The 21,193-nt window shown below is 45.8% G+C and overlaps 1 protein-coding gene across 12 annotated transcripts in view; it reads right to left on the bottom strand.

Annotated features, from left to right (window-relative positions):
• Positions 1-21,193, bottom strand: part of BRF1 (BRF1 RNA polymerase III transcription initiation factor subunit) — a 481,847-nt gene that overhangs the window by 414,996 nt on the left and 45,658 nt on the right. For all 12 annotated transcript variants that reach the window (XR_010305870.1, XR_010305866.1, XR_010305858.1 and 9 more), the window contains exon 3: positions 11,288-11,461. Coding sequence is in view for 6 of the 12 variants with exons in the window: in XM_064159979.1 (XP_064016049.1) it covers positions 11,288-11,461 (174 nt within the window). In the remaining 6 variants the exon portion in view is untranslated. The remainder of the gene's footprint in view (positions 1-11,287; positions 11,462-21,193) is intronic.

Here is a 21,193-nt window from a genome sequence, read left to right as displayed (position 1 = left end):
CTTCCCTTACTGTGACATGAAAACAAACCACGACCATTCAAATCGCTTGGCAAAGAAGTAGAAGCACTGCAGAGAAATAGGAAATAACAAAGCACTGCCCCTTTCAGTGAGGAGGTGCCCACTTTTTTCTTCCAAATCCTTCTTGTCTGATGGGATCCTGCAATGCCTTTATGATCACTTCCTCAAACAAAAGGGAGGTTCACAGGGCACAAGAAGCAGGGGAGGAAAAGTGCCTTAAGCTTTCCCACTCAGTTCAATCTTAGAAGTGAAATAGACACCAAGGCACTAAACTTTCTCCTCTTAGCCTGCTCCCAAAAAGGGTTATTTTGTTTAAATACTTAGCAGAAAGGTTCTTCTACAAATAACTCAGAAGAGAGGCCTCACTTTGCTGCCTTGAACTGACCCTAGGAGGACATACAAAGCTACTGAAGACCACCTGAGTAACATGGGCAACCTCAACTCAAGAGGCTGCTTCAGCCTCAGGCACTGGGAAGGGCTTGGCAAGCCCCACAGCATCAAGATTGATCAGCTTCACTGGAGCCCACCTGCCCCAAATTTACCTCTAGAGGCAAACAGAGGGATATTTACACAAGATAGCTGGTGAGGGAACTTTGTGAGGACTCTGATGTGGAAAAGGTTTTATTTACTGTGCTCCAACAAAGGAGGATTTGTTTTATAACCGAGGGTGCATTTTCCAGAGAGCTTCAAAGAAAAAGAATATATATTACAAAAAAGAAGTGGGTCAGGGCAGGGAGGATAAAAGACATTTTCCACACGAAGTGTACCTGCAAAACACCCAGGTGGTAGCACTGGAAAATATTACAAACTGGTGGACAGCTGGAGGCTTTTTTTTCCTAACAGTTCTGCACAGCAAAAATGATTGCAGACTGAATGAAATGTTCCTTGATTAAAACAAACAGATATCCCACCTGGAAAATCCTGACCAGACTCTCATTGTTACTGAGTGACCCTAGGGCAGCCACAGGTTACAGCTGAGCCCGTAAGTCACTCAGACACGCTGCCTGGCGCTTCCCCAGCTCTCTTGGGAACAGCAGAGCCAGCTAAAGAGCCCTTTGTTTCCATTCAAACATATGTAGGGGTGGAAAAGCTGTTCAAAACATTAAAGAGAAACAACTGAGGACTGTTACTATTCCAAGGAACAAACTGAGAGCCAAATTCTGAAATGCCCAGAGCGCTGGCAGTGCCAGCTGAAGTCAGATGCCATTGGAAATGTTCAGCATCATTCAACCTCTGGGAGATGGATAGAATCATAGAATCAACCAGGTTGGAAGAGACCTCCAAGATCATCCAGTCCAACCTAGCACCCAGCCCTAGCCAGTCACCTAGACCATGGCACTAAGTGCCTCATCCAGTCTTTTCTTGAACACCTCCAGGGACAGTGACTCCACCACCTCCCTGGGCAGCCCATTCCAATGCCAATCACTCTCTCTGGCAACAACTTCCTCCTAACATCCAGCCTAGACCTACCCTGGCACAACTTGAGACTGTGTCCCCTTCTTCTGGTGCTGCTTTCCTGGCAGAAGAGACCAACCCCCACCTGGCTACAGCCTCCCTTCAGGTAGTTGTAGACAGCAATGAGGTCACCCCTGAGCCTCCTCTTCTCCAGGCTAAGCACCCCCAGCTCCCTCAGCCTGTCCACAAAGGGCTGTGTTCCAGGACCCTCACCAGCTTTATTCCCCTTCTCTGGACATGTTCCAGCACCTCAACATCTCTCTTGAATTGAGGGGCCCAGAACTGGACACAGCATTCAAAGTGTGGCCTGACCAGTGCTGAGTACAGGGGAAGAAGAACCTCCCTTGTCCTACTGGCCACACTCTTCCTGATGCAGGCCAGGATGCCATTGGCTCTCCTGGCCACCTGGGCACACTGCTGGCTCATCTTCAGCTACTATCTACCAGCACCCACAGATCCCTTTCTGCCTGGCTGCCCTCCAGCTACTCTGTCCCCAGCCTGTAGCGCTCCTTGGGGCAGTTGTGGCCAAAGTGCAGAACCCTGCACTTGGCCTTGTTAAATCTCATCCCATTGGCCTCTGCCCACCCATCCAGCCTGTCTAGGACCCTCTGCAGGGTTCTCCTACCTTCCAACAGATCAACACCTGCTCCCAGCTTGGTGTCACCTGCAAACTTACTGATGCTGGACTCGATCCCCTTGTCCAGTCGAATGTCCAGTTGGATGTCCAGTACCATCCAACCTGAGGATCTAAAAATCACTGTCTCACTCAGGAACAATTTTTTTCATTATACCTTTCCTTCTACACTGATAATACAAACGTATTGTAGGCAAAGAATTAAGTTTTTATTGATAGCCCATCAGAAGGATGAAACGCCTCCCACATTCAGTCAATAGCTACTAAATCATTCTGCCTTTAAAACATTAACACTGACAAGTAATATAAGCAAGGCAAATGAAAAGCTACATCAAAGTTGCTCCATGGTGAGGTTTTGTGTCAAACCAGATACAAAAAAATAAAGGATAAACTGATGTAAAAATCAATTCAGATGTCAAATGAAACATAAAACTTTCTAAAGAACTACAAATAAAAGCTGCATCACTGGTCACACCTTGGGTCCTGTGTCCAGTTCTGGACCACTCAATTCAAGAGAGATTTTGAGGTACTGGAATGTGTCCAGAGAAGGGCAACAAAGCTGGTGAGGGGCCTGGAATTCAAACCCTATGAGGAGAGGCTGAGGGAGCTGGGGGTGTGCAGCCTGGAGAAGAGAAGGCTCAGGGTGATCTCATTGCTGTCTACAGCTCCCTGAAGGGAGGCTGTAGCCAGGTGGGGTTGGTCTCCCAGGCAACCAGCAATAGAACAAGGGGACACAGTCTCAAGTTGTGCCAGGAGACGTATAGGCTGGATGTTAGGAGGAAGTTGTTGCCAGAGAGAGTGATTGGCACTGGAATGGGCTGCCCAGGGAAGTGGTGGAGTCACCATCCCTGGAGGTGTTGAGGAAAAGCCTGGATGAGGCATTTAGTGCCATGGTCTCGTTGATTGTCTAGGGTTGGGTGCTAGGTTGGACTGGATGGTCTTGTAGGTCTCTTCCATCCTGGTTGATTCTATGATATGATAAAAATTATTTCTTCCAGATTTCTAAGAAAGAGTGTCACTGGAATATTTTTGACTTTTTGCATGAATCAATATGTAAGGACAAAGGCAAAAGTTATTGTTTCCTGCTTCAGGGTGAGTTTTACTCAGGCATAATTCAGTGTGCACCAGTAGACTTGATTACAACTTTGCTCACATTCTCAGAAGCTGGCTGGCCATGTGTACGTTATGAAAAAAGAAGAATAAGCAGATATCCATGTCAGATAAATACATTCCACTCCCCCAAACTGAACTCAATGCAGACACAAATCCTGTCTTCCCACTCAAAATGCTTCCCACTCCTCTGGTTTTGTCTCTAGAGAGAACACAACATTTCTTTCTGCTTCAGGCCCTGACTACATATCACACCCTACTTCCCCAGGCCACGTCCAGAATTTCTCAGAATGTTAGGGGTTGAATGGGACCTCCAGAGATCATCAAGTTCAACCTCCTGCCAAAGCAGGATCACCTAGGGTAGGTCACACAGGAAAGCATCCAGGTGGGTTTTGAAAGTCTGCAGAGAAGAGACTCCACAACCTCTCTGAGCAGCCTGTTTCTGTGCTCTGTCATCATCACCATAAAGAAATGTCTCCTTGTACTGAGATGGAACCTCCTGTGTTCTAGCCAGTACTAGTAGTTCCTAGTCCTACCACTGGGCACCACCAGAGACAGATTGGCAGCTCCATCTTGATACCCACCCCTCAGATATTTACAGATCATGATAAGATTCCCTCTCAGCCTTCTCAAGACTAAACAGCTCCAGTTCCCTCAGTCTTTCCTCTAGGAGAGATGCTCAAGTCCTGCAACTAGCATCACAGCTCTCAGCTAGACTTTCTCCAGCAGATCTGTCTCTCTTGACTCAGGGAGCCCAAAACTGGACACAGGTTTCCAGATGCAGTCTTACCAGGGCAGAGAGGAAGAAAAACCTTCCTTGACCTTCTGGACACACTTCTTAATGAACCCCAGGATGCCGTTAGCTCTCTTGGCCACAAGGACACTTGCTGTCCACTAGAACTCCAAGGTCTTTCTCCAAGGAACTGCTTTCCAGCAGGACAACCCCTAGTCTCTACTGGTGCCTGGTGTTATTCCTCCCTAGATTTTTGTCCTTCTACCATAAGTTAAGAAATGTGTTCTACTTCAGAGACACATCTGTTCCCAAATAACATCTCTTGCCTTCGTGACTCCTAAGTCACTCCACCAATTCATGTGAATCACCCAAAATCAAGGTGCTGTCTCTGAACTCAGAGGATGCTACTGCCTGTCACTACTTCTCCCACGGAATCTTTTTCCCTCAAAACATATTCACCAATCATCAGTCTTTAACTTTCTTTCCTAAATTTCTCCCAAATTTCTTCATAGCCAACACAATGACAATGAGCACTTTAAATTCAGCATATCTACTTAGCACTGTATATAAACCTTCAAGTGTTACCACTACCATATGCCCTTTGTGCAGTACCATACAGCACACACCTCTTCCTGGTGTGTCATCCTCTGCTAGTCTCTCCAGAAGACCAAAATCAATTGCAAACTTATCACCCTGAACGTGCATCATCTTCACTCTTGCTGAAATATCTTCTCACATGGCTATCCTCTACACTGGCTCTTAGTCCCTCTGGACCAAAGGCCCTGGGAATCATAGAATCAACCAGGTTGGAAGAGACCTCAAGAAATACATCTGCCTTCTGCAGTAAAATTCTGTATTGATAGAATCATAGAATCAACCAGGTTGGAAGAGACATCCAAGATCATCCAGTTCAACCTAGCACCCAGCCCTAGACAACCAACTAGATCAAGGCACTAAGTGCCTCATCCAAGCTTTTCTTCAACACCTCCAGGGACAGTGACTCCATCACCTCCCTGAGCAGCCCATTCCAATGGCAAATCACCCTCTCTGTGAAGAACTTCCTCCTAACATCCAGCCTGTACTTCCCCAAGCACAACTTGAGACAGACACAGGCTGAAAACAAATATAAACACACTGACAATGATCATCCTAATTGGATGGACCCTATGGAAGCTTGAACATATTTAAATTTCAATGGTCAGAAATAGGCACCTGTGGCTTTCAGGTTTCCAAGTTTCTAAAGAAAGGATAACAGATTAGAAAAGGAACTTGTATTTCTATGTTAAATATCTTTAATTTATTTGGGGTTTGGATTTTCAAATTACTCTGGACTTCAAATACTTTAAAAACACCAATGAAACAAAATAAAACCCAAACAAACAGCAGAACACAGGCAGAAATTGAATTTACCCAAAGTAACACAGGTAAACTCTTAGTATCAATTACAAAATTAAGTTTACTTAATGGATTTTAAAACTCCCACAAACTAAAAAGCAGTACTATGAAAATTGAGCCATATGGTTATGCACTACCACTTCTTCATCCCCAGATGTTACAGTAACCGTGCAAGGGAAGATGCAGTGCTTTGTGATACTCATGTATGAAAATAGAAAGCCAATCACAGAATCATAGCACCAGCCAGGTTGAAAGAGACCTCCAAGATCATCCAGTCCAAACTAGCACCCAGCTCTATGCAGTCATCTAGACCATGGCACTAAGTGCCTCACCCAGCCTTTTCCTGAACACCTCCAGGGATGGTGACTCCACCACCTCCCTGGGCAACCCATTCCAATGCCAATCACTCTCTCTGGCAAATACTTCCTCCTAACATCCAGCCTAGATCTCCCCTGGCACAACTTGAGACTGTCTCCCTTTGTTATCTTGCTGGTTGTCTGGAAGAAGAGACCACCCTTCCTTTCAGGTAGTTGTAGACAGCAATGAGGTCACCCCTGAGCCTCCTCTTCTCCAGGCTAAACACCCCCAGCTCCCTCAGCCTCTCCTATGGGGTTTGTGTTCCAGACCCCTCATCAACCTTCTTGCCCTTCTCACAGTATCACAGTATCATCAGGGTTGGAAGAGACCTCACAGATCACCAAGTCCAACCCTTTACCACAGAGCTCAAGGCTAGACCATGGCACCAAGTGCCACATCCAGTCCTGCCTTGAACACCTCCAGGGACGGCGACTCCACCACCTCCCCAGGCAGCCCATTTTCTCTGGACACCTTCCAGCACCTCAACATCTCTCTTCAATTGAGGAGCCCAGAACTGGACACAGCACTCAAGGGGTGGCCTGACCAGTGCTGAGTACAGGGGAAGAAGAACCTCCCTTGTCCTACTGGCCACACTCTTCCTGATGCAGGCCAGGATGCCATTGGCTCTCCTGCCCACCTGGGCACATTGCTGGCTCATCTTCAGCTACTATCTACCAGTACCCACAGATCCCTTTCTGCCTGGCTGCTCTCAGCCCCTCTGTCCCCAGCCTGTCATGCTGCTTGGGGTTGTTATGGCCAAAGTGCAGAACCCTGCACTTGGCCTTATTAAATCTCATCCCATTGGCCTCTGCCCACCCAGCCAGCCTGTCCAGGTCCCTCTGCAGGGTTCGCCTACCTTCCAACAGATCAACACCTGCTCCCAGCTTGGTGTCATCCGCAAACTTACTCTTCTTTGCCATCTTACTCACACTCTACTCCTAGTATTTTTACATGAAGTAGCACACAGGATATTATCTCTATTTAATTAAAAAAAAAGTTGGGAAATAAATTTACATCTTTACAACATGCCAGCCAGACCAGAGCACTCTGCACAACTGAGATAAAGGCTGAATTACTTTAGAGAAAGATGTGAAACAAGCAAAGGATATTTTCGCTTGCTAGAAAAGTTAGTCACACTTGCTGCACAGATAGCTGCTACATTACAGGGTACCTATGTGCCTCTTCTAACTTACACTACTTCAAATGCTTTTTTTATCACAAACACTGGGGAAACATGGACCTGTGTGCCATGGTTAGGCTATCACTCAGCAGCATCAAATTAAGTCCCTGAAGAAAATAAATTAAATGAGGAGAGGCTGAGGGAGCTGGGGGTGTGCAGCCTGGAGAAGAGGAGGCTCAGGGGTGACCTCATTGCTGTCTACAACTACCTGAAGGGAGGTTGTAGCCAGGTGGGGGTTGATCTCTTCTCCCAGGCAAGCAGCAACAGAACAAGGGGACACAGTCTCAAGTTGTGCTGGGGGAAGTCTAGGCTGGATGTTAGGAGGAAGTTCTTGCCAGAGAGAATGATTGGCATTGGAATGGGCTGCCCAGGGAGGTGGTGGAGTCACCATCCCTGGAAGTGTAGAAGAAAAGCCTGGATTACTGCCATGGTCTAGTTGATTGGACAGAGCTGGGTGCTAGGTTGGACTGGATGACTTTGGAGGTCTCTTCTGATTTTAAATATGTGACACAGACATAAAAAAAATATTGGTAATGCTCTTAAATCAACACAGATTTTATGCTTATGATGGAGTTATATTATTCAAAGTTCACACTTTGAATAATAAAACACTTTACATTAGAAAAGATCAGTCTAACAGGCAAGCCTTACTTTTGATTCCATGATTCCTGCAAAATAGAGCCATGAGGATGCTCAGAGGGCTGGAGCAGCTCTGCTGTGAGGACAGACTGAAAGAGTTGGGGCTGTTCAGTCTGGAGAAGAGGAGGCTCCCAATTAACCTTCTTGTGGCCTTCCAGTATCTGAAGGGTCCTTACAAAAAAATCTGGGGAGGGACTTTTCAGGATATCAGGGAGTGACAGGACTAGGGGGAATGGAGCAAAGCTGGGGGTGGGGAGATTCAGCCTGGAAGTGAGGAGGAAGTTGCTCATCATGAGAGTGGTAAGAGCCTGGAATGGGTTGCCCAGGGAGGTGGTTAAGGCCTCGTGGCTGGAGGTGTTTAAGGCCAGGCTGGATGAGGCTGTGGCCAGCCTGATCTAGGGTAGAGTGTCTGTGCCCATGGCAGGTGGTTTGGAACTGGATGATCCTTGTGGTCCCTTCCAACCCTGACTGGTTCTATGAAACACCTTTTTTTCCCAAAACACAGAATCATAGAATCATAGAATCAAGCAGGTTGGAAGAGACCTCCAAGATCATCCAGTCCAACCTAGCACCCAGGCCTTACCAATCAACTAGACCATGGCACTAAGTGCCTCATCCAGGCTTTTCTTGAACACCTCCAGGGACAGTGACTCCACCACCTCCCTGGGCAGCCCGTGCATATGCAATGACCACAAGACTATCAGAATGCACTGTTATTAGACAACTGGATGTAGTTTCTGAAACTAAAATAGTTATAATCTTAAAAGAAAAGCTAAGCTGTTCAACTGCTAAAATATAGAACAAGAAGAGCAATCTATAAAAAGCATCAGATCAAATAGAATACTGATGAAATACACATTTAAAATAGAAAAGGACTAAAATAACACAAAGTAACTGTTTGATACTAAGCTCCAAATTCCATAAATTGAGACACAAGAGAAGATAAGTTTAAAAATATATAAAAGAAATAAATTTGGATGGTCATCAGTACTTAAAGTTTACATGGACTTAAATGAGGTTTCACAAGACAAAAAATAGGAATGGTGTCAAGTAAGAAGTACTCAGTTTCATGGTCTGTATGCAGTCCCACCTCTAGCCACTGACATCCTGCATGATCTCTGAGCAAATTGTGGATTTATCAAATGTCTTTTCCCCCCAAAACTAAATGTGATGGTTTGCCCACCCACATTTAAGAAAATCACCCAGACTAGACTCAGTGGCTGGAAATTAAAGAATGAAGCTTTATATTTACAGCTTAGAACAATATACAAGCAGATATTTACAATATATACAGGAATATACAAGTTTAAAAGCAATACAGAAACACAACATCCCTCCCAGAAACCAGAGTCCCCAGGAGGGGCTCTCAATTGCCCATCCACCTCCTTTCCACCCCTCTACCTTATCCCAGACTTTGTATTACATTCAAGGTGAGTTTGGAGAATCAGCCAGGGGGGCTAAGAGGGATTAGTTAGGCATCAAGTTACAGAGAGTGCATGCAGTCAGGGCCAGAGAGAGAACAATTCTATTATCTATGTTTGTGTTCATGTTTTTATACATCTCAGCAAGCCTATGAGTGAAACAGACATCACCACTGTTTCCTTTTCACAGCCTATCATCTAATTCCTCTCACCAAAGTATCCCAGCTAGACTCAGACCTGCACACTAAAACAGGAGTGATACCACCCTTCCTGCAAGCATTAAAAGAAGGAAATCCAAGTATTTTGATGAAAAGCTCACTGCAACTCAAACCTGTTCTTTAATGTTGATACTGCAGGAGGCTTGAGGCTTTCATTTCACAGAATCATAGAATTAGTCAGGGTTGTAAGGGACCAAAAGGATCATCTAGTTCCAACCCTCCTGCCATGGGCACAGACACTCTATCCTAGATCAGGCTGGCCACAGCCTCATACAGCCTGGCCTTAAACACTTCCAGGGACAGGGCCTCAAACACCTCCCTGGGCAACCAGTCCAGCCCCTTACCACTCTCATGCTCAACAACTTCCTCCTGACATCCAGGCTGAACCTACCCACCTCCAGCTTTGCTCCATTCCCCCTAGTCCTGTCACTTCCTGATATCCTGAAAAGTCCTTCCCCAGCTTTTTTCCTAAGTCCCCCTCAGATACTGAAAGGCCACAAGAAGGCCACCTCAGAGCCTCCTCTTCTCCAGACTGAACAGCCCCAACTCCTTCATTTGTTAGAAGAAAAAAAAAACTATTCAGAAACACCACAAACAAGTAATCCTAAGGAAAGGACAGGGAAAGTGAGATATAATACAAAAAAACAACATTGAGAAAAAAAATCTTGTGTCATTACAGGTGGGAAGCAAAGGGACATTTATAGCTCCTTGTAAATAACAAATATGATACTTACAGAGCAGGAAAAAAATATACTTGAACCACAGAACAAACTGTTTTTCACTTCACTATATGTGCTAGTTTGAAGCTAGCTAGAATGTTTTGGTGAGAAGGACTAGATTACAGGCTGTGAAAGGAAAACAATGGTGACAGAATCATAGAATCAACCAGGTTGGAAGAGACCTCCAACATCATCCACTCCAACCTAGCACCCAGCCCTAGCCAGTCAATTAGACCATGGCACTAAATGCCTCAGCCAGGCTTTGCTTCAACACCTCCAGGGATGGTGACTCCACCACCTCCCTGGGCAGCCCATTCCAATGCCAATCACTCTCTCTGACAACAACTTCCTCCTAACATCCAGCCTGTACTTCCCCTGGCACAACTTGAGACTGTGTCCCCTTGTTCTATTGCTGGTTGCCTGGCAGAAGAGACCACCCCCCACCTGGCTACAGCCTCCCTTCAGGTAGTTGTAGACAGCAAGGAGGTCAACTCTGAGCCTCCTCTTCTCCAGGCTAAACACCCCCAGCTCCCTCAGCCTCTCCTCACAGGGCTGTGCTCCAGGCCCCTCACCAGATTCGTTCCCCTTTTCTGGACATGTTCCCGTATCTCAACATCTCTCTTCAATTGAGGAGCCCAGAACTGGACACAGAGCTCAAGGGGTGGCCTGACCAGTGCTGAGTACAGGGGAAGAATAACCTCCCTTGTCCTACTGGCCACACTGTTCCTGATGCAGGCCAGGATGCCATTGGCTCTCTTGGCCACCTGGGCACACTGCTGGCTCATCTTCAGCTACTATCTACCAGTACCTCCAGATCTCTTTCTTCCTGGCTGGTCTCCATATCTCCCTCATAGGCTTGCTGAGATGTGCAAGAACAAGAATCCAAACATAGATAAGACATTACTACTCCTGCTGGGGAGCTCTGAGCTGCATCTCTCTCTCTAATCTCACCCTCTGTTCCTCTGACTAATCCACTTTGCTTCCTAACCCCCTGGCTGAACCTCCATTCTTCCTTGGGACCGGGGTAGGGTTGAGGGGTAGGGGGAAGATGAAGGGGCAGTTGGAAGCCCCTCCTGGGGACTCAGGTTTCTGGGAGAGCTGTTGTGTTTCTGTATTACCTTTTACCTTGTCTATTTCTGTCTATAACTGTATATACTGTAAATATCTGCTTGTATATTCTGCTCAGCTGTAAATAATAAGCTTCATTCCATTTCCAGAGCTGGCTGAGTCTAGTCTGGGTGATTTCCAAAGTGTGGGGAACACCCAAACCATCACACTATATAAAACCAACAGTGACAGTGAGTAAGTGACACTTACCTTTTCAAACTTTAAAACAAGGTCTAAGTGGGATAGTTGACTTGCAGAAAGTATATACCTTTATTTATTCATTTTAATTGTGAAAGGATACGAGGAGTTCCTTCTGTCCTACACACCAAGTAGAGACAGGCAGCAATGACATGGGTCATCTTCCTTCCCCGGGTGAGGTGTTTGCTCACAGCCATCTTGAAAAAATTGAAGGCAGTGTCCAGACAATGTTGATTCAGTTGAAGCTGGTTTCCCAAGTGGTGAATCTGACGTTTCCCTAGGGGAAAAAAAATGAGCAAAGTTAAAATAAAAGTCATAAGTTTGTAGTTAATATGCTTTTGGTGTTGGTGGGGTGCTGTTGTTTGGGTTTCCTGGGGAGGTGTTTCTGGTTTGGAGGGTTTTTTTTGTATGTTTCTTGGTTTGTGGTGGGGAACAGTGTGGCCAGTAGGACAAGAGAGGTTATTCTTCCCCTGTACTCAGCACTGGTCAGGCCACACCTTGAGTGCTGTGTCCAGTTCTGGGCTCCTCAATTCAAGAGAGGTATTGAGGTACTGGAACTTGTCCAGAGAAGCTGTTCAGGGGTCTGGAGCACAGGGGTCTGTGAAGAGAGGCTGAGGGAGCTGGGGGTGTTTAGTCTGGAGAAGAGGAGGCTCAGGGGAGACCTCGTTGCTGTCTACAACTACCTAGAGGGAGGTTGTAGCTAGGTGGGGGTTGGGCTCTTCTTCCATGTTACCAGCCACAGAACAAGGGGACACAGTCTCAGGTTGTGACAGGGGAGGCATAGGCTGAATGTTAGGAGGAAGTTCTTGCCACAGAGAGTGATTGGCATTGGAATGGGCTGCCTAGGGAGGTGGAGTCACCATCCCTGGAGACGTTCAAGAAAAACCTGGCTGAGACACTCAGTGCCATGGTCTAGTTGACTGGCTAGGGATGGGTGCTAGGTTGGAGGTCTCTTCCAGCCTGATCAATTCTATGATTCTATGAAGAGGCAGATTTAGGATTTAGTCTCTGTATGAAATACAATATCCTTGCAAAACTGAGGAATGATTCTCAGCTCCACAGTACAAAAACGAGTAATGAAATAAATGTCTCCTTTGGGCCTGCTAGAATGGAAATGCATGCAATCAATGAGCCCTGGAAACAAGGTTGCAAACATCAGCTCCAGATAAGATCCAAAACACAGCCAGGACTTCTCAGACAAAAGATTATGCCCCACTCCCTTAACATTGTTTGACAATTTGCACTTTGTTGGCTGAAGCAATGAACTTCCAGATGAAAAGTGGAGGTCATGGCATGATCGACAATGATGTGCACACAGAAGAGACATTTTGCTGCAGCAGCCCAAGAAGTGAGGAGGTTTGGTTGTGGTCAGAGGAACTGCAAAGTCCAGAAGGAATGAGCTCTGCTCTGGGTTTGCCCATGACCACCACCACTAATGGGAGCCACTTCCTTCCTCTGGACATTTTCACACCCGAGCCTTCACTTAAGGCTCAGCTGCCAGACTGCCAAGATTGGTTTGTGGCTACAGGAAAACAAATGTGTCTTCATCATTAAAACAATAGTAAAAAAAAAAAAAGGAATGTGTGTTTCAGATGATTCATTGCAGGAAGTGGTACAGCTGCTGGGACAGATGCGGGAAGCAAGGCTTCATCCTTCCTCACGGCTCCAGCTTCAGAGGAGGGTGCCGAAAAGACAGCCGAAGAACGCGATGGGGGAAGCCATGAGGAAAACACAGCACTGAAGTTCCTCAGCATACAGGCTCAGACAGCACATCAAGAAAATCCTTTAATTCAGTGCGCTGGGCAGATGTTTCCACTGTGTGCATTTACAGGAAACGCTCATCTGCTCCCTTCAGAGATGTCAGAATGAGCTTTTCTGGAAGGGGCATGACACTCGGTCATGCAGCCATGAAGCTTCCCACAGCACCAGCATGGCAGCAGCTGATGTGGTTCAGAAATTAGCTGAGGATGCAGAGTAAGAACAGAAGAAGCATCCATGAGACTTCTCCGACACTTCCCTGTCTCATCTCCATTACAAGGTAATAGAATCACAGAATCATAGAATCAACCAGGGTAGAAGAGACCTCCAAGATCATCCAGTCCAACCTAGCACCCAGCCCTAGCCAATCAACGAGACCATGGCACTAAGTGCCTCATCCAGGCTTTTCTTCAACACCTCCAGGGACAGCGACTCCACCACCTCCCTAGGCAGCCCATTCCAACAGCAAATCCTTCTCCCAAGCACAGCACAGATGTCCAGGGAAAGCACAACTCAGAGTGTACTTCAGAAACAAATAACTTAACCAGAAGAGAAAAAACAAAACAAAACAAAACAAAAAACCACCAAACTACACAAAAAGACATCTCAACAAAAAAAAAAGCACCACAAACATTGAGGAAGATATTTGAAAGTAATTTCTTTTATAAGCTATTATTTCCCCACTGAGCTGGCCCCATCCCCCATCTGCCATAATTTTTCTTTGAGTATTTAATCTTTCCTTAGTTGAACTATAATGCATATTAAATGCACATTAATCCATCCTAGGTATACAGTATGGTTGTTTGATTAATATATGGGTGTTTTTTTAGATGAACTCTTCATCCAGTGTCAATACTTGAAAACGTTTTAAACATGCAATTACAGAGTCACAGAATTGTCAAGGCTGGAAGGGACCTCAAGGATCATCTAGTTCCAATGCCCCTGCCATGGGCAGGGACACTTACCACTAGATTAGGTTGCCTAGAACCACATCCAGCCCAGCATTAAAAACCTCCAGGGATGGGACTTCCACCACCTCCCTGGGCAACCTCTTCCAGTGTCTCACCACCCTATGGTGAAGAATTTCTTCCTAACATCCAATTTAATTTACCCTCCTCTAGCTTGTATCCATTTCCCCTAGTCCTATCACTACCCAACATCCTAAAAAGTGCCTCATCAGCTTTCTTGTAGGCCACCTTCAGATACTGTAAAGCCACAATAAGGTCTTCCTGGAGTCTTCTCCAAACTGAACAACCCCAACTCTCACAGCCTGTCACAGTATCAGAGTATCACCAAGGTTGGAAGAGACCTCATAGATCAAGTCCAACCCTTTACCACAGAGCTCAAGGCTAGACCATGGCACCAAGTGCCACATCCAATCTTGCCTTAAACAGCTCCACGGACGGCTGTCCTCCAGCCCTCTGACCATCCTTGTGGCCCTTCTCTGGATACATTCCAGCATGTCCATATCCTTCTTGTAACAGGGGTTCCAAAACTGGACACAGTACTCCAGGTGAGGTCTCAAAAGAGCAGTGTAAAGAGGCAGAATCATCACCCCTGACCTGCTGGCCACATTTCTCTTGATACAACCCAGGATATAGTTGGATTTCTGGACTGCAAGAGTACACTGACAGCTCATATTGACCTTCTCATCTACTTTTTACTTTAGGAGTGACCAGTAACTGTCCACTGACAAACACCAAAGAGATCTAAGAGTAGAGAAAGGTACTTGTCCACTTATGAAATGTTATTGCTTTGAGTGTTCTACTCAACCCACAGCACATCAGTGAAGGCTTTATTTCTGTGTACTAACACTCCCTCCTCAAGCTGCTTTGTTAGTATTATGTCAGTCATATAGTTTGTGGGAAAGTAAGACAATTGTTACACTGATCCCCAAAAAATGAGTAAGATCCAACATGGGACAGGGAGCATCTTAGAAATTATGTGCATAGTGATGATTAACTTGGTTTTGTGCTTATCTGTTTCAAGAGAGAAAGAAATGTACTACTTATAGCATCATCTAAGGCAAATTTACATTCTGAAAACAGTTTCCCATCTATTAAAGAAAGATCAAAAGCTTTGTTGTTCTACCACCACCACCTTGAATTTAACATGACAACAAAATTCTATTTTTTGGGCAGCTTATATAATGCTAACAAGAACAACAAAAACAGCTGAAAGGGTTAGCATTAGTGATCATGCTTCTAGATTTCTCCACAGGGGAACACAAAATACTTTCTATGTTTTCAGCAGGAACAGTGTGGCCAGTAGGACAAGGGAGGTTACTCTTCCCCTGTACTCAGCACTGGTCAGGCCTAACCTTGAGTCCTGTGTCCAGTTCTGGGCTCCTCAATTCAAGAGAGATGTTGAGATACTGGAATGTGTCTAGAGAAGGGCAACAAAGCTGGTGAAAGGCCTGGAACACAAACCCTATGAAGAGAGGCTGAGGGAGTTGTGGGTGTTTATCCTGGAGAAGAGGAGGCTCAGGGGTGACCTCATTGCTATCTACAACTACCTGAAGTGACATTGTAGCCAGGTGGGGGTTGGTCTCTTCTCCCGGACAATGAGCAATGGAAGAAGGGGACACAGTCTCAAATTGTGCTGGGGGAGGTCTAGGCTGGATGTTAGGAGGAAGTTCTTCACAGAGAGAGTGATTGGCATTGGAATGGGCTGCCCAGGGAGGTGGTGGAGTCACTGTCCCTGGAGGTGTTCAAGAAAAGACTGGATGAGGCACTTAGTGCCATGGTCTGGTTGACTGGCTAGGGCTGGGTGCTAGGTTGGAGTGGATGATCTTGGAGGTCTCTTCCAACCTGGTTGATTCTATGATTCTATGACCTGTTGAGACAGAAGAAGGGGTGATGGTTTTAAATTAAAGGAGGAGAGGTTGAAACTAGAAAGAAGGAAAATTCTTGCAGTGAGGGTGATAAAACACTGACACAGGTTACCAACAGAAATGGTGGATTCCACATCACTGGAAACATTCATGGCCAGATTGCATGGGCTGCTGAGCAACCTGATGAAGTTGAAGATGTCTCTGCTTATTGCAGTGGGATTAGACAAGACATCTTTAATAGTCCCTTACAACCAAAAACGTGTTCAAAAAAAGACTGGATGAGGCATTTAGTGCCATGGTCCAGATGAGTGGCTAGGGCTGAGTGCTAGGTTGGACTGGACGACCTTTGAGGTCTCTTCCAACCTGGCTGATTCTATGATTCTATGAACTGTACTCCTGGCTCCTTTACAGGAAGCATCTCCACTCAAAAGGTAATTAACTCCAAGAAAAGACAGGTATTGACTAAACAGCTGTTGCTCAGCTAGTGTTCCAGCATCAAACTGTTGTACAGTGCTCTCATCCCAGTCAGATGAGAACTAAGAGTATGTAATTTTGTGTCTTCCAAACTTTTCCTCAAATCTCACCCAGCTGACACTTTCAGAGCTAAAAAATGCATCTCTGTAATATTTTAACTATAAATGCAGAAATTTACTCAATTGGTATTTGAAGAGCAGACATTAAAACTTAGAGAAATCAGGCATAAGAGAACAACTGATCAAAACAAATTCTCTATCCAGTGCTCCAGTTACTGTTGACAAACATGAATGGAGGCCAAATACCCATTCAATACTGACAGTCCCCAATATGAAAAGTCCTCATAACTGTGCAATGGTAGTCACAAACCCTAGAGAAGCATTCAGACACCTTCTTACAGGAGCAACTGCTCCTCAGCAATACGGTCAGTGCAGGGAGGAGCTCCAGAGCAGCTGCAAGCTACAGGCTAGGAAGATGAGCAATTCCTTCCAGCAACAGAACAAGGGGACACAGTGTGAAGTTGTGCCGGGGGAAGTATAGGCTGGATGTTAGGAGGAAGTTCTTCACAGAGAGAGTGATTGGCATTGGAATGGGCTGCCCAGGGAGGTGGTGGAGTCGCCATCCCTGGGGGTCTTCAAGAAAAGCCTGGCTGAGGCACTTAGTGCCGTGGTCTAATTGACTGGCTAGGGCTGGGTGCTAGGTTGGAGTGGATGATCTTGGAGGTCTCTTCCAACCTGGCTGATTCTATGATTCAAACATACAATACCACATCGTCTATCAGCCCTTGAATGTACTTTAACTGCTCTTCTCTAGATGGCCAGCATTTAAAAACCTTCCATTTGCTGTTTATCTCCTGACTGTCTCTATTGCTTGCTTCAGACTAGCAGCATGGCCTCAGTCAGCCCTGACGGCTGGCTAATGCCCTCTCCGCCAGTTTGACCATATGGTCTCAGTGTGTAGTGAGCTGACCCAGCTATCTGCAAGAATGCATCAAGCCTTATGGTCTCAGCCAAAACAGTGGGAATTATCCAACACTGCAGTGCATTTTATTAGCAATCTGCTCAACATGGCATTCATAGAATCAGTCGGGGTTGGAAGGGAATACAAGGATCATCTAATTCCAACCCCCCTGCCATGACCAGGGACACCCTACCCTAGATCAGGCTGGCCACAGTCTCATCCAGCCTGGCCTTAAACACCTCCAGAGATGGGTCCTCAACCACCTCTCTGGGCAACCCATTCCAGGCTCTCACCACTCTCATGGTGAAGAACTTCCTCCTCACATATTCACCAGACTACACTGCAGTGTTACAAACTCAGATGAGTTTGACTGCGCTAGTGGATGGAAAAGAGACAAACTGCCACACCATTAAACTCTACCATGCTCTGGGTTATAAATCAAAATCTCTGTAAGTCAGAAAGATGTTGTCTTATCTATCAGAACATCTTTTTAAAAGTTTGAGTGGAACACTACTCTAAAAACTCCTATCTCAGTACAACAAAGGGACCTCAGCAGGTACTGTACTTTCTTCTAGATTGCTAGACCAGAATACAACATGTAAGACAAAATATAGAGGGATAAAATAAGTTTCTTAGTAGGAGCATCTTTTATTGACAACTTGCAATGTCACTTTTGGGCATTACAGGTTTTTGACAGATCCTGGAGTCTTTTATTTTTTAACCAAAAGAAGCAAAGCCTTTAAGGTCAAAGTTTATACTCCATTCTATCCTTGCAATTCAGTGATGGCATTAAAGTGGTGCCTAAGTATCTCTGGGAAATGGACAAAGAGCAGTGTCTTTTCAAAAGGGCAGGGTAAGCTCATCAGCAAGGTTATAAAAATCCTCCCCCTTCCCTCACTAGTAAAACAGTAAAATGATTCTCCTTTAAAGAGCAAAAGAAGTCCAGAAACTACAGAAATCTGGCAACATATAGGACACGTACCAAGGAGTTCACATTTATTTCTCAAAGGCTCCTCATACCATTAGGGTGGAGAGGGAGGCAGGGGGAGAAGAGAGAGAGTTCTAGAGAAAAGCTTGCCCTTCTGTAAGCAACACACAAAATCAAGTTCCCAGGCTACCAAGTAGTAAAGTTTATCACGCTCCTGAATCTGCATGGAAAAACAAAAGGCCCTTTTCAGTTTTTAGTTCCAAGCCTACTAAAAAGTGTTTCTCCCTATCTACTCCCAGCACGCTGAAACAAACACCATCATCTTCTCAATCGATGCCAACCTCAATTCTGTGAGCCGGCACATAAGACCTGAACTGACAAGTTCAAATAGGACTGCTGAATGCTACTATCCTTTTCTTCCAGATGATTTCTCTCCTTTTGATGGAGAAAACAGCAGTTATTACAAAACAAAACATGCAGGCTAGCAATCACTGTCACAAAAATAGATTTGCAGAAAACCTTGCTAATATTAAATGCTTACACAAGAGGCAGTTGATAGCAAAACTGCAGCTTAAGTTATAATAGGAGCCAAATAGAAAGAAAGGGGGAAAAAAAGGAGGAAAAATCAGAGCCATTCTTTACAAGCAATTTTCTTTCTTTTATGAACTCGTTACTAGAGAAACATCTTGTTCTCTTCCCCTACTCAGGAGGAATCACACCTCTTTTTTTTGGATCCTTTAAAAGTCAGTAATGTCAAGCAGCTACAGCTATGTATTGCTCTCAGCTGGCTTCTGCCTGCTCATCTGCAGCCCTCCCTCTCCTCAGGCTGACGGGGGCTGTAACGCTGCTATTTCAAAGCATTATGTTCCAGTAAGAAGCATAAGTTCCCAGGGAAATAACAGGCAATACGCAGCCAGAGCTTAAATGAATTGTTATTATGACACTAAACTGCATCATCAAAACCGAGGGATAGAGATTCCTCCCCCTTCCTGCAATTTGCTCCAGGGCTCCTAGAAGCTAGCACTACCTGGAGCAGGCAATGAAGTCATGTTAACAGCATTAATCCTCTTTTTTTTTTTTATTCCCTTTTGCAAAAAGGATTGTTATGGTAACAAACACCACATTCTATTTAAGGAAACATATTGGATGTTGGGTTTTTTTTTGCTTGGGTATTCATTTCTAGAATTTGAATTAACTTCACTGGTTGAGTTTTATGTACAGATTTTATTCTGTGTTGGGTTTTCATTTCACCCACCCCCTTTTTTTTTTCTCCTTTGAAAGACTCCTCAAAAAAACTCCCAGAAAAGGGAAAAATAGGAGTTTTTATGTGTACACATCCCTGCATGCTTTGTCATATCTTTGAATTTCATCAAGTCCCGGCTCAAAGCCTGAATGAATTTCCTGCTCTTAGCTCCATGCCAGGCTTCTGTTATTATGTTTTGCAAATAAGTAAAACAAACAAAGCCACAAGAAGGAAAGCCCAGGAATATCAGTAGGGCTACATTCATAAAGGCTGGTCCCAGAAGCCTAATCAAGGGTAGAGTCTCATGGTCTCAAAGCCCAAACAATGCAGGGTGGCAGCGCGGAAAGCGAGGCAGTGGCTGCAGCGATCACGGCGAGCACTTGCTGCGCTGTACTGTGAATGAGAAGCAGCTTTATCTCCGTTAGCCCGCGGTGAAAAAAGGCCAACGAGCAGCAGAAGCACCAGCACAGTAGGACATTACAGCAGGCCTGACCCCACACATGAATAACTTCAGTTTTATTAAGGTTAGCCAAGAGCTTCTCCCAGCAACACCTCTGAAGAAAGTGATGGGGAACATGCTGGCCTCATTCCCGTGCTCTGCCTAACTTCAGCCTAGCTCCAAATACCCACTTTGCCACGATCGAACTGGGGGGGGTACTCTGCATCCCCAGACCTGTGCTCTTCCATACAAGAAGCCAGCAGTGTGCCCAGGTGGCCAAGAGAGCCAATGGCATCCTGGCCTGCATCAGGAATGGTGTGGTCAGCAGGAGCAGGGAGGTCTTTCTGCCCCTGTACTCTGCACTGGTTAGACCACACCTTGAGTACTGTGTTCAGTTCTGGGCCCCCCAGTTTAGAAGGGACGTTGAGATGCTTGAGCGTGTCCAGAGAAGGGCGACGAGGCTGGGGAGAGGCCTTGAGCACAGCCCTACGAGGAGAGGCTGAGGGAGCTGGGATTGGTTAGCCTGGAGAAGAGGAGGCTCAGGGGTGACCTTATTGCTGTCTACAACTACCTGAGGGGTGGTTGTGGTCAGGAGGAGGTTGCTCTCTTCTCTCAGGTGGCCAGCACCAGAACAAGAGGACACAGCCTCAGGCTGCACCAGGGGAGATTTAGGCTGGAGGTGAGGAGAAAGTTCTTCACTGAGAGAGTCATTGGACACTGGAATGGGCTGCCCGGGGAGGTGGTGGAGTTGCCATCCCTGGAGCTGTTCAAGGCAAGGTTGGACGTGGCACTTGGTGCCATGGTCTGGCCTTGAGCTCTGTGGTAAAGGGTTGGACTTGATGATCTGTGAGGTCTCTTCCAACCCTGATGATACTGTGATACTGTGTGATACTGTGAAGAACTCCTCAGCTCCTACATGGAACGTGGCAGTCTCAGGGCTGAGCAGCCTGGAGTCTGTGCATGCTTGGTCCTGCTCCAACTGATGCATCCCCGTGTCTGGGTCACCTGGCAGACCTGCTTGGAGGACTGCCCAAGGGTACACTCTGTTCCTGTTATCTCAAGAGTAAAAGAGTTACTGGCCCTTTCCCCATGATATTTCACTAGCACAGCTGTTTGTGGGGATGCACAGAAAACCAGATCAGTAAACTGATTCTTGTTAAAAATAACCCTGTGAAATACTTCATCCAGACCTTTTTACTGAAAGATTGACGCCTCCACTCTATCTTCTTAGGGCCAGAACCACACTATCTAAGCACAGAGAGCTGTATTGAATTCCTCTGCCTGCTAACAGCAATCCAAACCATCCTTTTTGCCTCCCATGAGAACGTCCCACCTACCAAGTGCAGCTCCCAGTCTCTCCATTGCATTTCAAAT

Source organism: Pogoniulus pusillus, chromosome 1 (genome assembly GCF_015220805.1).
Source record: "Pogoniulus pusillus isolate bPogPus1 chromosome 1, bPogPus1.pri, whole genome shotgun sequence".
NCBI lineage: Eukaryota > Metazoa > Chordata > Aves > Piciformes > Lybiidae > Pogoniulus > Pogoniulus pusillus.
The sequence above is the reverse complement of the archived record's forward strand: the minus strand, read 5'-3'. Positions and strand labels throughout refer to the sequence as shown.